The 15,177-nt window shown below is 41.9% G+C and overlaps 1 protein-coding gene across 4 annotated transcripts in view; it reads left to right on the top strand.

Moving 5' to 3' along the window:
* The window catches only part of IARS1 (isoleucyl-tRNA synthetase 1), a 155,006-nt gene extending 140,119 nt beyond the window's left edge, over window positions 1-14,887 (top strand). For all 4 annotated transcript variants that reach the window (XM_053297888.1, XM_053297887.1, XM_053297889.1 and 1 more), the window contains 2 exons: window positions 667-819; window positions 14,285-14,887. In XM_053297888.1, coding sequence (XP_053153863.1) covers window positions 667-819; window positions 14,285-14,367 — 236 coding nt within the window. In that variant the 3' untranslated portion in view covers window positions 14,368-14,887. The remainder of the gene's footprint in view (window positions 1-666; window positions 820-14,284) is intronic.
* Window positions 14,888-15,177: the final 290 nt, after the last annotated feature.

Genomic DNA, 15,177 nt, shown 5'->3' with positions numbered 1-15,177 from the left:
TAAGCAGACATCCACTAAGACATCCATCCAGATGTCCACTAAGCAGACATCCTTCCCCCTCTTCCCCCTTCCCTCTTCTCCCCGCCAGTGATGCATGCCATGCATTGCTGGCATGCAGCAGTTTCACTGTTGTGTATTTTTTTAACAGGAGGTAGTGTTGGATGAGAAGTGGTATTGCGGAGAGTAAGGATCAAAAAGCAGTAGTTCAGCACTTAGAAGCCTAGGCTTTTCATCATACATTCAGGAGCAAAGAGGGGATGGGCCTGTGGATGCTTGAGGAAAATGCATCTTAAGAATGTCCAGAAGGGGAGGCATTTTGAATTTCACATCAGCTGTTTCCACAGTGTAAGGAAAAAAGCATGTACAGTACTTGGCGATTTCATGGCATATGATAGAACTGCTTATGTTTTTAGCAGGCTAGTCAAAATTTTGATCTCTTACACATTCTGTAGGTATGTGTAATTGTTCTGTGCCAGACACATGGAAATCTCATCCTAATATGGTCTAAATAGGAAAAAAACAAAAACAAAATATACCTCTACCAGGCAGTTAATGCCTAATATGTGGGAGGCCTTGGAAAGTGCAGGGGGGTCCTGTGTTTGCAGGAGCAAAGGTGAATGAGGCCTTCCCTTTACACTGTTAAGGTTCATAACTTGTTTCCCGCAGAGTGTCTGAATGGAGTGATTGGAACCCTTCTTATGGAAAACCCTGTTGGTCAGAATGGACTCACATATCAAGGGCTTCTTCATGAAACAGGGAAAGTGTTTGGACTCAGAAGCAGGAGACTGAAATTGTTTTTGGATGAAGCACTTACAGAGGGTGAGCATATAGAGTTGTTATTTCTTATGGAAAATTATTTTGTGGTATTGGGCCGGTAGCATATTGCTTTGATACTTGATCTGGCATATCAAAGTATTATTAAAATATACACACGTGTTGCTTAAAAAAAGAAAAGAAAGAGGGCTTGGGGAATTATACACCAGTAAGCCTGACTTCAGTATTTGGGAGGATATTGGGGAAACTAGTTAAATTGCAGAGACTGTACACTGCCCAGGGACCTTTTTTGTATGGGATAGTATAGAAATGTACAATATAAATAAATAAGAGTACTTGTATTAGTTCTGAGGTACTACAAGTCCCTGCTAACTGAGCAAAGAGGCACTTTTTAAAGGAGTGCATGTTTTATATTTATTAGGGGAAGATTAATTTTCCTTTACAACCCAGTACAATGTTTTCCCATTGGCTGTTGCTGGTGCCTACTTTATGTTACTTTTTAGATGGTGAGCCCTCTGGGGACAGGGAACCATATTTATTTTATTCTATATAAACAGTTTTGAGCACTTCTTTGAAAAGCAGTATATACCTATTCATAACAGTACACAAAAATGTTATGTTGTCACAGAAACAACCATGGCTACCCCTCTGGAAGTAGCTGAATTGCAGGTACCTAAAGGAGTAACTAATTTGGGTTTGTTAAGAGAAAATTATTCTGGCCAGTTCTTATCTAGTGGATTAACTTTATTTAATAGCTAGTCCATGAAATATCTCTTCACCAAGATGTCAGGCATGGGCTGCTATTTAAGGAACAGTTGTATTGATGAAGCAGCAAGATTGGGTATAATCATTGCACTGTGGGCCAAGGCACCATTTGCATCTAACCCATTCCTATTTCATCTCTATGCATTGGGGATATATTCAATTTCAAATGTGTACATACATTCAGATATTCAGATAATAGTAAACAGTGGAGCATATACGTATTTTTAAAGGGATTGTCTTAAAAATTGAAACTAGAAAGTTCAGTGTGAGACAGACACTGGTTGTGCTCTGAGTGTGCTTCTGCTTACATACAGAGGGGAGAGCCAGTTTTCAGCATTCTTCCTCTGTGCCTCCTGGAAAATTTCCCTGAGGGCCCCCTAGCTTTCATGGTTGTATTGGGGGGGGCGGCGGCAAGGCAGCTGCAGAGGAAAGTGAAGATTCCCAATAATTCACACTCCCCTCCATTAGTGGAAACACTTCCACACAGAACTCGTCTTCTGAATGTTGGCCAGAGATATTAAGCAAAGACCTGTTTGAAGTTCTGCACACAGGAAAGAAGAATCAAATATACAAGGACAACGTGAGGAATAGCTGTAAGGTGCAGACATCCTTGAGCCTCTTTTTGGAGGTTATAGTGAATAGCAAGCTGAAATCAGTGCTGAGCAGTAGGACAAGGTCGTTAACAAAAGCATTACTTCTACGAGCTGGCAAGTGAAATCGCTGCTCTGCTCAGAACTGATGTACAGTACTTTGTTGTGCATTAGGCATTCAAGGATACTGAAAAATTAGAGCGCTATCAAATACTGATGGCAAGCTGAGTCTAAAATTATTAATGTCAAAATAATGTGCACTGTAATGTCTTGAACATACGAGGCATATTTGATCTCAATGATATAATTTAAGGAATCTGAGAACCACAACGTTTGACAGAATGACAGGATGATCTAAGTCTGGTCTCTGTTGCAAGGATATGATCATCTGACCAACAATCCCTTCTCTTTCACTTGGATTGTACCTTGCAATTCAGGTTACAGTATACTTCAGCAAAGTATGAGGATGACTTCAGTTAGATTGTGTTCAGAAGAAATTGCTCCAAATGATGCAAGCAAATTTGTTGTTATAATATAGTATATTTATTTAACACTTTCCAACAAAAAGGTTCTCAGAGCAGCTGACATGGCAAAAAGAATGAAAAGATGGCTTCCCTGTCCAAAAGAAGCTTGCAATCCCCACATAAATGCAAGGAGAACACCAGTAACAGCCACTGGGAGGGACACTGTGCTGCGCTGATAGAAAGCTGATCGCCTGCTGCTAATATGAGAGTCACCACTTTAAAAAGGTGCCTCTTTGCCCAAGTTGCAGGGGTAATATTAGGTGTATACCAGAGTGGACGTTCAAAAAAAACAAAAAAAAAAACCCAGGTCATCCATTGATATGCCTTGGAAGGCTTACTGACCCCAGTTAAGAGAATCAGTGAGACATAAGCCCTATTTAGATATTGTTCAAAGTAGCGATGTACTTGTGTACAGCATCTCAAACAGGGCCAGAAGACCCGCCCCACCACTCACCCATGCAGTCCGCAGCTCACAATTACAGTGGTGTTAATCTGATGGCAGGTTTTCTCGTGAGCAGGAGGCTAAGCCATCCGCCATATCATGGAAGCAACATTCTCCTCTTCAGACAAATGCCACTGTAATCATGAGCGGTGGACTGCGGTGGTGAGTGATGAGGCCAGGGCGGACCTTCCAATCCCATTTGAGATGCTGTACACAAGTATGTCGTTACCTTGAATAACGCCTGAAGAGGGCTATAGAGTGGACTAGTTCGCACTGAGATGGTAGGCTTGTGTCTAGGCTGTACCATTTCACACTGCAGGTAGGATTTAACAAGACTCCAAAACAATGACCTCCATATTAAAAACAACTATATATGTGGCAGGAGGCTAGGCCAGAATACTTCTCCCTGACATCTTGTTTTCTGTGTGCAGGGAGTTGTTTGAATGCTCCTTCATAACAGTCTTGTGAGCCCCACCTGCAATCCGAAGTGGTACAGCCCAGACGTAGTAATACCACCTCAGTGGAAAGTCGAGGACAGGTATATTTGTAGAGTTACTAGGGGCGTAGTGAGGTTCCCAGCGGGCAGGGGACAAATTGAAGCTATGGGGCCTCCATCTGCGCAAAGTGTGTGTGTGCCCCAGTACCCAAGCCATGCCCCCTGGATCTGATGTCGGATGCATGGGGCAGGGCAACCTAACCCTCCCACCATGAGCCTTCCCCTCCACTGGTCACCTTCTGTGCAGAGTGGGAGGGTGGCCAGCAGCAGCGCCAGCTCGATGGCGTGGGGTTGCCATCCTCCACCGGGGGCAGCAACAGTGGATAGGGGCTGGGCAGCATGGCTGTGGCGGCCAGGAGCATCAAGGATGGCCAGGAGCAGTCCACTGCCTGGGAGGAGGAAGTGCAGGGGGAGGGAGGCGCTTCTTCTATTTCCATCACGCTTGGAAAGAGCATGTGCGCCCCACCTGCAGGGCACTCTTGTCCAATGGACCATACACTTATGCTTGGGCGCCTCTCAAACCCTGTGGGCCTAGGTGCAATGTCCCCCCTTGTCCAATAGAAGCTACGCCACTGAGAGTTACATGAGATTTTCATAGCACTCCAATGCTCTAAAGTGACTTTTCTAAAATAAAGTGGGTACTATATGTTGATTCCCCCCACCAACACTTAGAAGTATTTGAAATTGAAGCATTTGTTCTCATTAAACCTCAAACATTTGAAAAAAGAACAAAATAAAATAGTTTGTGTAAATGAAAGATGAGGCAATACTTGAAATCTTGATGACTTGAGAAAATAATAGCTTGTGTAAATGGAAGATGAGGCAGTACTTGAAATCTCAATGACTTGAGAAAATAATATGTAATAGAAGTTGAATATTATACTTGGACTTAAGCTCTATTTTCAAGGTTACAGGGTAGAAAAAAGCTTACTACAGCAAATGTTCCATATAGATGCCCTAACATTTATCTCAGTGAAATGACTGGCTTGGTAAAATCATTGACAAACAATAAGATGTATAATAATTGGATATTAGCTGCTGAAAATTAATCTCTCAAGGAAATCTCTTATTCCTTTTTAACGTTCTCCTACATCAGTAGCTGTTAAATTTTGTTTAAATCCACCACAGCTTCATTCCATAATGAAAAGCTATTGTTAAGGTTAAACACGTCACTTAGCTTAATGTAGGACCTAGTTGATCAAGCACAAACGTCATGAAGTGCTAGCGCTTCAGCAACAAACTCCTGAAAAATTTGAAATCTCTTATTCTTACTTTTTTCTTAACTGTGATATAAGGATTGGTTTAGCGTACTGATTTGTGAGATCTGACGTTATGGCTATTAGAACCCATATTTACAGCAGAAGTTATTTGAGAACACTGCAGATAGATGTAACTTGTGGTTTATTTTGCTATAATCCCTTATTAAATGAGACTCATGAAATAACATTTCATTGTAAACCCTAATGTTCACTTCAGAAATTTACTAGCTAACAATATTTAGCAAAATATTTTGGGGTTGTTTTCAAAAGTATTTTTATGCATAGAAGTGTGTGTGTGTGTGTGTGTTCTATAGGAAGGCAGGGGTCCACAAGGACAGCCAACAGCAGTAACAACTGTTAAATTTTAACTTCTGTAACCACTGCCTGCCTTGACCTGGCTCTCCAGAAAGAACAAAGAGATCCTCCCTCCTGAGTCATCCGCACATTGCAGAGAACTTGGATTGGGGAGTCGCCTTTTTTATGATGCCAAGCAGGAGAGATGACTTCTGCCTACCATGTATGAGCAGACCTTGTCATTTGCACCAGTCACTGGAAAAAGAAGTGTCTTCTACTTCTTGACTTTATCCAAAACCTACTATGAAGCAATCTGATCCTCATCTCAGGTTCTTGGCATGTGCCAGAATCCTTGGGGAAGGGGGGAAGTTGGTGCTAACCAAAAGGGATGGTTGGGTAGCAAGCTGAGGCAGAATGTGTGGGTCCTTAGTCTTGCAAGTTATACTTGTTGTTGAACCACTTTAATTGCTTTATAGCTTTGAATGTCTGAATTGCTAGTCTTGCCCAATGTCTCTTTGACAAGTTCTCCCTGGTCTTGACCTATCTCCAACATTTTGCATTATCTGAAAGCAGAGCCTATGGGGGGAAAGGGCAGTGTGTGGAATTCAGACTCTTATCACAACTAATTGGTTCCATCGTTGAGTCTTACTTGTTGCTGATTTGCAAAGCATTATAAATTGTCTAAAGCAGCTGATGGGCAATGACACAATTGGATATATCGCTGTTCCCAGGATTTTGGTCTGGGTGTGCTTATTGTTTCTTTTTTTCTCCCATGAGATTTATTGTGGTTTGATAAATACCTGCATAGCAAATGAGGGGAAAGGTGGGAGGCGGTTGTGTGAAGTTGGGAGTGCTGAGATGAACATCTGTGGGTGGAGAGGAAGATCTGGAATCTCAGACATTTATCAAGTCAGGAAATAAATGTCCCCATTAATCATTTGGTAGCCAAGTTGTGTGAACTTTGTATTATAGATGGAGCTTTCTCATCATGAAAACATGATATATACTACTAGAGTCAAGCTTCACAAATGATTAAAGTGGGTGCCTGATGTAAGGCAAAACTGTACTTCATATGACACAGCTCACTCTCATTCCTGACATAGGAACATAGGAAGCTGCCCTATACTGAGTCAGACCATTGGTCTATCTAGCTCAGTATTGTCTTCACAGACTGGCAGTGGCTTCTCCAAGACTGCAGGCAAGAACCTCTCTCAGCCCTATCTTGGAGAAGCCAGGGAGGGAACTTGGAACCTTCTGCTCTTCCCAGAGCGGCTCCATCCCCTGAGGAGAATATCTCACAATGCTCACATGTAGTCTCCCATTCAGATGCAACCAGGGCAGACCCTACTTAGCTATGGGGACAAGTCATGCTTGCTACCACAAGACCAGCTCTCCTCTCCCATGAAGCTAGCTAAGCTGTGTAATGGTGTTGGAAGTGAGTTACAACAAACTTAACCTGCAGACTTATTTATTTTTAAGAGTGGACAGAATATACAGTTTTGAAAGTTGTCTACACAATTACCCAAATTAAAGAAACTGGAAAGCAGACAGTGGTAAAAATTGCTTTTTGGATAGGAAATTAATTTTTTAAAAAGACAAAAAAAGACGTGCTTAAAAAAACACCTTAACACATAAGGAAGTTATCCCCTCTCTAACCTGCCTGTAGAGTTCACTTCCCTGAGTTCTGTATGGCAGAGAGCCATTTCCCTTTATAGTTCCTCTACTGTACCACCACCTCATTCTTGAGGAGCTAAATCAACCTACAGGAAGAAAATGAGAAGAAACAGAAGTTATGACTTCTATCAAAGGAACTCCTCCCTCAGCCTTTGGGGGTTCTTTGGGGGGGGAGGGTTTGAAAAGGTCAAGTCAGTCAGAAAGATTCAGCATCAATGAATGAATTGCTCTATGCCATGTCTTTCTTCTTTCTTCCATAGCCCTCTGCCCGGCTGTTTACCCTTACTGCCTTTCAGTAGTCTCTTGCCCTGCAGTCTCGCTCTCATTGAAGGGCTGGAAAATCGAACGAGCTGCTAATTACTTAAATGCAGGTTTCAGCAAGAAGGGGACCATAGAGGTTCACTCACCAACAGGAAGATTACCAGTCAATTTGGAATCAGACAAATTAGCAGCAGCCTTTGTCTCTGTGTTTGTGCTAGCAAAACCCACTTTTGCACAATCTAGGTTGGCTCTTCACTGACCAGAGTGGGAAAATCGATTCTTCCACTCTAGCAGGAGCCTGTTGTAAATGTTGATGGGCATGCATGTGTTATCAAGCATTATCAAGGTGCAGGCATACCTGCTCCCATTTTCAATAGAGCTCTTGCCACAAACAGAATGGGGGAAATGGCTCTCTCACTTGCAGGAGGGAGCCGATTTCCCCGACTTTGCCATGGTAAGTGCCAACGCGGCAGTGGGGAGCAATGTTCTGGTAGCCTTTAAAAAAAAAGCCTTTCCATGGCTCCTGTCCCTACAAAATTTTCAGTGCAAAAGGCAAAGTTGCACAGAATCATAGACCCGCCCCCCCTCCAACCTCTATCAACATGTGTGTGGGCGCGCGCAACACCCTCCCACCCCTTTCAAATGGATGCAAGCAACTCCGCTTGTGCTTTGGCAACAGAGATCTGGAAATGGACCTGTCCCTTTCTTGTGGGAATGGAGAGGCAGAGTAAATGCTTAGTGCAGAAGAAAGGAACAAACAAAAGGAGGTGAGATAATTGCATCCAGGCTGATAGAAATAGTGAGAGAAAAACACACATTCAGGAGGAATTATTTAATACTAGCTGAACCCACACAGAGCATCTGTGCGGCAGAACACTCCCCGCCCCTTCTGCCCACCTCCAGTTTCCTGCTTCCTCCTGTTCCCCAACTCTGTCGATGCCTTGCTAACCGCTCTCTCCTGCCTACCTCCTTCGCTGCCGTTCGCCACCCAGACGCATCCCCACATCCCCATGCAGTTCCCAATGTAGTCGGCCGTAAGAGAATTAAATATATAGAGCGCCTGGAGTATGGTGATGGAGGCCAGCTTAGGAGGAGCTGGCATGGAGCTTCTCTTCTCCCCTTTAAAGGGTCTGGGAAGCCCTTGCTTTTTAAAGGGAGGTGCTTCGCATTTTGGCACATTGTCCTTGCTAACGTCGGAAAACGCTGCTGCTGTTAAAGGACACAGTTTGCCTGTCTCTTGTACCCAGGTTGGCTCTACGTGTAGTAAGTCGAATCCAGCTGCTGCTCACAGTGGTGATGTTGCTGTGATAACAGAAGAAAGAGAATTCTATCATTTACATGTGTTAGATGCCATGTCTGCTCAGGGTGACAGAACTCATTAAAGCGTGGCGAAATAAATGTCAGTATGGCCAGCTATGCTTTATGAGGCAATTGTGCACTTACTGCAATGCAAATTATTTGTGGGTATGATTTCTGCTCTGCAGTTACCACAATAATCTTCCACATAGCCATATTGCCATTATTTTTAGGAATAAAAAATATGGTCTTGATGCATATACCTGAAGTTCATTTTCTGTTCCTGGCAACTAACCTCTTATTTGCCTACTAAACATTCTTATCTGCAAAATGCAAGCGGCAAAAGGCTGAAACTTAAAAGTGCTGGTGTACCCTGTTATCTGTGGGGGTCCCGTTCTTGCAGATATCCGTGGGTAATGAAGCCGCTGAGACGAGGCATTGGGTCAGTGGAAATGGAGTGTGTGTGTCCAGCAGTGCCGCCCCCCCAGTCAGTTTGACCATTTTCCCACGGAAAATTGTGGGGGAAATCCTTTTCTTGTTTGAATCAACAGAAGAGCCTCAAAATGGCTTCTTTAAACAAAATGGTGGCAGGAAATGACCTTGGAGGTCATTTCCAGCCTCCTAGGAACTGCGGATATGCGGGTATTAATCCTTTCTGTGCCCGTGCATACCAAGGTTGGTGCCTGTTTATGGCAGGTACCATGGATACACAGAACCACAAATACCACTATCGCATATAGTGAGTTCCATCTGTAAAACTATTTGAGAAAGAGTTGATACTATTGTCATGGCATATTGTGTAGCTTTTTAAAAGCTCATTAGTATGACTGCTTTTGTGATTATTAGACCTTCTGGTTTGGGCTGCAAAACTGAGCTGAACTTAAGCTACAGAGCTCTGACTTTTAATTTCATCTGTCACATTTAACTATTCAGGAAAGTCAGCAACCTAGTACTGCCTAAAATATAGGTGTGTTTTCCCCCATACACCAGTCCATTTTGGTAACAGGAGCTAAACAGTGAGTTGTTGTGCCAGAGAAGTGTGATGAGGATCTTGGTAGCCTTCAGTAAATCACTTTTAGCTTTTATATATAGTAGGTTATAAAAGTGCAGCTTATTTCATCTATGATCACACTGCAGTGACATTTTATTCTTGCACTTGGCTTTGCAACTACAGCTCACATAGCTTGGGCAAAGGTTACAATACAAGTCTTTCCCTTTATCTCCCTTTTCTTCTTTTTTCCTGTAATAAGAAAGCAAAGCAATTGGTTCATAGCATGAGTTAGTGATGTTTAAACAGGGCCTACTGCAATGCAGAGGAAGCAGGCAACAAATTTCTGTGTGCTCTTGGGTCAGTCTGTGGAAGCATCTCTCAGTTACCTCATCTTCATCAAAGTTTATTACAGTCATTGACCAATATGGTAACACAATAAAACAACTCCCTTCTAAACGACCATAGGTTTAGTTACCTCAGTTGTGATTCAAGTGGTCTTATGCTCGGCTCTTATGAGTGAACAGCTGAGAAAATTCCGGGGGAAACACCATAGTGCTGCTTCCAGTTTTTCAAGCAGCTCTTGGAGATAGAAGAGGCAACAAACTTTATTTATCGCCCAAAGAAGATACCTAGAAAGAAAATTAAGCAAGGGAATAAATAAATAAATAAATCAACAAGAAAAATACAAGCCAAGTTTGTTTGTTAGGGCTAGCCTAGGGTTCAGTTTCTGGCTGGTTGGAAGTGTGTGTGTGTGTGTGTGTGTGTGTGTGTGTGTGTGTTGACAAGAGCAGTTTGGGTGGGTGATTAGCTCTAGGTGAATCACTCAGGTTGCAAGTGGGGCCACATTCCTGAGGGACTCACTTTGCAAGCAGCTCGTGAAGAAAAGGCTCATAAAAAGGGGGTTTTGCTCCCAGGAGCTTCAATAACAGGGGTTTGCAAACAGATATTGAAGGAGTTTAGCAGGAGTTCACCTGGGAGGAACACAATTGTGCAGGGAAACACACAAGCGGTCCCTCTCATCAGAGGAGATACCAAGCATGAGGAGAAGGCGAGGACAGAGCTTAAAATCTTTACTCAGCTGACATCTAGATGTAGCTTTCAAGTGAACAAGCTCTCTATATTCTAAATATTCTGCCAGGGAGTCAGTTGGCCCTTTAGATGATGCGGGCGTGAAAGGGATAATTAAGGAAGAGAAGGAGATTGCAGAAAAGCTGAATGAGATCTTTGCATTTGTCTTCATGGCAGAGGATACTGGCAGTATACCTTCCCTGGAACTGAGCTTCTTAGTCTTGGAGGCTGAAGAACTGGGGCAATTTGAGGTGACAAGGGAAGATATTCTAAACTGCCTTAAGAAACTAAACATTAAGAAATCACCAGGGCCAGGTGGCATCCACCCAAGAGTTCTGAAGGAATTCAAATGTGAAATTGCTGATTTGTGCTGGTCAAAGACTGAAATAAAGACTATGTTTATGAATTGCTGATCTCCTAGCAAAAATATGTAACTTGTCCCTACAATCAGACTCTGTACCAGGGGACTGGAAAGTAGCTAATGCAATGCTGATTTTAAAAAAGGGATCCAGGGCAATCCAAGAAACTACAGGCTGGTTAGCTTAACGTTGGTGCTGGATGGAAAGCATACTTAAGGACAAAATGATTAAACATAGAAAAGAATGGGCCTTGCTGAAGGAGAACCAGCATGGCTTCTGCAAGGTCAAGTCTGGCCTCACTAACCTTTTGGAGTTCTTTGAGAATGTCAAAAGGCATGTGGATAAAAGTGATCCAGTTGACATAGTATACTTAGTCTTCCAAAAAGCTATCGACAAAGTTCCCCACCAAAGGCTCTTGAGTAAACTTAGCAGTCATGGGTAAGGGGACAGGTTCATGTGTAGATTGGTTGAAGGACAGGAAACAGAGGGTAGGTATAAATGGACAGTTTTCGCAATGGTGGGAAGTAAGAAGTGGGGTCCCCCAGGGACCAGTGCTCTTTAACTTGTTCATAAATGAGAAGTTGGGGTAAGCAAAGAAGTGGCCAAATTTGCAGATGACATTAAACTATTAAGGGTAGTGAAATCCAGAACAGATTGTGAGCAGCTCCAAAAGGATCTCTCCGAACTGGGTGAGTGGGCAATAAAATGGCAAATGCAGTTCAGTCTGTCTTTGAATTATGATAAAACCAAAATCATGGTCTTTGCGGCTAGACCTAGGACGCTTATGTGGATACTTAATAGCCATACTTTAGAGCAGACCAGACAATTTAAATATCTTGGAGTTGTGTTACAGTCCAATAGAAGCACTACAGCACATAGGGATTATGTTATTGCCAACGCCCAGAAAGCAGCCTCAGCAATTTGCTCCTTGCACATAAAGAAACGAACTCACTCGTTGCAAGTACCTTTAGAGCTTTTCAAGGCCAAGGCTCTTGCCTTGCTCCTAGTGGGAGGTGCGCTAGGGAACAAAACTAATTATCCGAAGTTGGAGACGGTCCAATCTAAGTTTATTAGGTCTCTTCTTAGACTACCATGCTCAGTTTCAAATGCTGCTATTAGGCTCGAGATCGGGTGGCCACCTGTAGAAGCGAGACTCTGGAAAATGGTTTTCTCTTATTGGCTTAATCTGATTTTTTTACCCTACAGGTATTGCTCCTTTGATATTGGAGGATGGCTTTATGACCCGCTGGAAAAATGATATGAATGCAATGTTAGCGTCCTTGGGATTTTCCCTGCCCCTGATTAGAACTCTGGGCCCCTCAAGGCCAAAATGGTCATAACTCAATGTATTTGGGATATGACGAAGCAGGGGGATGTTGCCCAAATAGGCTCTGGCCTATTCCTAGGAGATCAAATCAGTAGTCATTCCCCTGCAGAATATTTGCTTAGGATCTCCAACAGGGATCATCGTAGGGCTCTTTCAGCGGCTAGACTTAACGCCCTTCATACGGCGGTATTGGAAGGACGTTTCAGGAAGGTGCCCTATGATCAAAGATTATGCCCCTGCCAGAATGGTGAAGTGAAGACTATGGAACATCTGATGCTGAAATGTAGATTTTATACTGAATTAAGGGGAAAGCTTCTCTCCCCTCTATTAATTCATTACAGTCCTAATTGCCCTTCTGATGAGGACAAGGTCCTTTTTCTGCTTAGTGCTAAGTCAGAGTGTGTTTACAGGAGGGTAGCAAAAATTTTTTTCATAGCAAGCAAGATTCGGTTTAGAGTGATTGAGGCAAGAGATGCCGGGCTGTGCGTTTCAGATTAACCGGTTTTATTTGATTTCATCATCATCAATGAAATTAGTCATGTATATGGTATTTGAAGGTATTAATGTTTTATGTATTTTGTTGTTGTTGTTGTTTCGTTTTTTGTGGATTTATGCTGGCCTTGGGCCGAAATAAACAAATACAAAAATGCAGTTCAGTGTAAGCAAGTGTAAAGTGATACATATTGCAGCAAAAAACACCAACTTCACATATATGCTGATGGGATATGAGCTGTTGGTGACTAACCAGGAGAGTGATCTTGGGGTAGTGGCAGACAGCTCGTTGAAAGTATCGACTCAGTGCTCAGTAGCTGTGAAAAAGGCAAATTCCATGCTAGGTATCATTAGGAAGGGGGTTAAAAATAAGATTGCTAATATTATTATGCCCTTATACAAATCTATGGTGTGGCCACATTTGGAGGACTGTGTACAGTTCTGGTCACTGTATCTTAAGAAGGATATTGTAGAACTGGAAAAGGTGCAGAAGAGGGCAACCAAGATGATCAGGGGCCTGGAGCACCTTCCTTATGAGGCAAGGCTACAGCATCTGGGGCTCTGTAGTTTAGAAAAGAGGCGACTACACGGAGACATGATAGAAGTGTATAAAATTATGTACACAGATTGGACAGAGACATTTTTCTCACTCTCTCACAACACTAGAACCAGGGGTCACCCCATGAAACTGAAGGTCAGGAAATTTAGGGCCAACAAAAGAAAGTACTTTTTCACATAGTTAATCTGTGGAATTCTCTGCCACAAGATGTGGTGACAACCACCAGCCTGGACAGCTTTAAAAGAGGCGTAGACAAATTTATGGAGGACAGGTCTATCAGTGGCTAATAGTCTGGTGTCTATGGGCCATCTCCAGCCTCAGAGGTACGATGCCTCTGAATACCAGGGGAACAACAGCAGGAGAGTAGGCATGCCATCACCTGTGGGCTTTCCGGAGGCATCTGGTGGGCCAGTGTGTGAAACAGGATGCTGGACTAGATAGGCCCTGGGCCTCATCCAGCTGGACTGTTCCTATGTAGTGAGTTTGTGGATCTCTTCTAAATGGTTCTTGGTGTTGATATTGTGGCTGTTTACCAAGTTTATCAATCTTCATTAATTCCAAACAAGACTTCAGGACAACTATGAATGTTTTGTAGAATAACTTAATTAGGCGTTTTATAGTCTGGCCACAAAATGTGATAAAACAAATAGCAGATTTAAAATAAATATGAGTAACTTGGAAACATAGGAGCAAAATAAGATCAGGAAAAGCAAAATGAATTGGTAAGTGAGCATGCTGAATTTTGTCCTTGGTTTATTTAGGTTATTTGTAAGTATAGATCTGAAAATTTAATACTGGATATTTTGGTTGCTGCACATAATTTTTTCCATGATGGTTTGGTTCCATAAGCACTGTTTGCAAATCACTCTTCATCTGTTGGTTGATGTTTGAGTTTCCCCTTTTGTAATGTTGTTCTTGTTACAGATTTTAGAATTCCATGAAGCTGAAGCTTAAAGTACTCAGTGTTAGGGTATGAATTTATATGCATAATACATAATTTATTTGCATAATAATAACACACACTCCTATAAAGATACTATATGTTCCTTTCTATGAATGTAGAAATATAATGTTACATATTGCTCATGATATTCCATTTTTCTTCTCTTTCAGAGATTACAAAGGAAACCTCCATGAAGACTCTTAACACGAAGACACTGTATGTTCATGTTATGGCAACAACAGCTGAATACTGAGCATTCCACTTTTATGATTGCAACAGACTCTTTTCCAAGGAGAAATCTAATTTTGCAGTTGGGATGCTTTCACCAAGAAGCCAGAACTGTGTGGGGTGTTTTGAACAACAGCAGTACTTCGTGGAACCTGTTTCTATCAATGCATGTGTTAATATGCTCCTTTAGGTTTTAAATACAGTGAATTTTCATTATGTTATAAGATGTTGTAAAAGCTATGCAGAGCAACGTCCAGTCTCAAATTCACAAAGAGATCTATGCAGTTAGTTTTCTGAAAGAAATTGGGGTGAGTACCTCAATAATGCTTTTCTTTGCCTGTCCTTTATGGAGAAACTATCTTTAGTTTTGCTGATATTGCTGCTCTTCCTTCAGTCATACTGTGTTATGTTGGCTTTAAATCTAATTAAATAAGAGTTACCTGATGTTTGTTCAGCAGTGTTGATAGGCTGTTCTTGAAGTATGTATTGACAAAAACTTTCTCTAATTTCCATAATTTTGAACAATAAATTGCTTTATCCAGTGACATTCTTTGTCGAGTTTTAACTTTATGAAAATAATTAACTTCAAGATACCAGAGACATGTTTTGGATGGTATACAAATATGCTAAATAAACAAACACACTTGGCATCAGGGTTGATTTGATTTAAATCAAATTGATCTAAATCATGATTTAAATCACTTTTCCGGAAGACTCAATTTTAATTATTTAAATCACAGTCTAAATCACTAGTCAGGAAGGTTCTATTTAATACTCATTTTCTAATAAACGTGCATTCTTGTTGTCTTATATAACCTTAATATATATGTTAATC

The sequence above is a fragment of the Hemicordylus capensis genome, chromosome 2 (genome assembly GCF_027244095.1).
Source record: "Hemicordylus capensis ecotype Gifberg chromosome 2, rHemCap1.1.pri, whole genome shotgun sequence".
Classification (NCBI taxonomy): domain Eukaryota; kingdom Metazoa; phylum Chordata; class Lepidosauria; order Squamata; family Cordylidae; genus Hemicordylus; species Hemicordylus capensis.
This window is presented reverse-complemented; position numbering and strand designations above follow the sequence as displayed.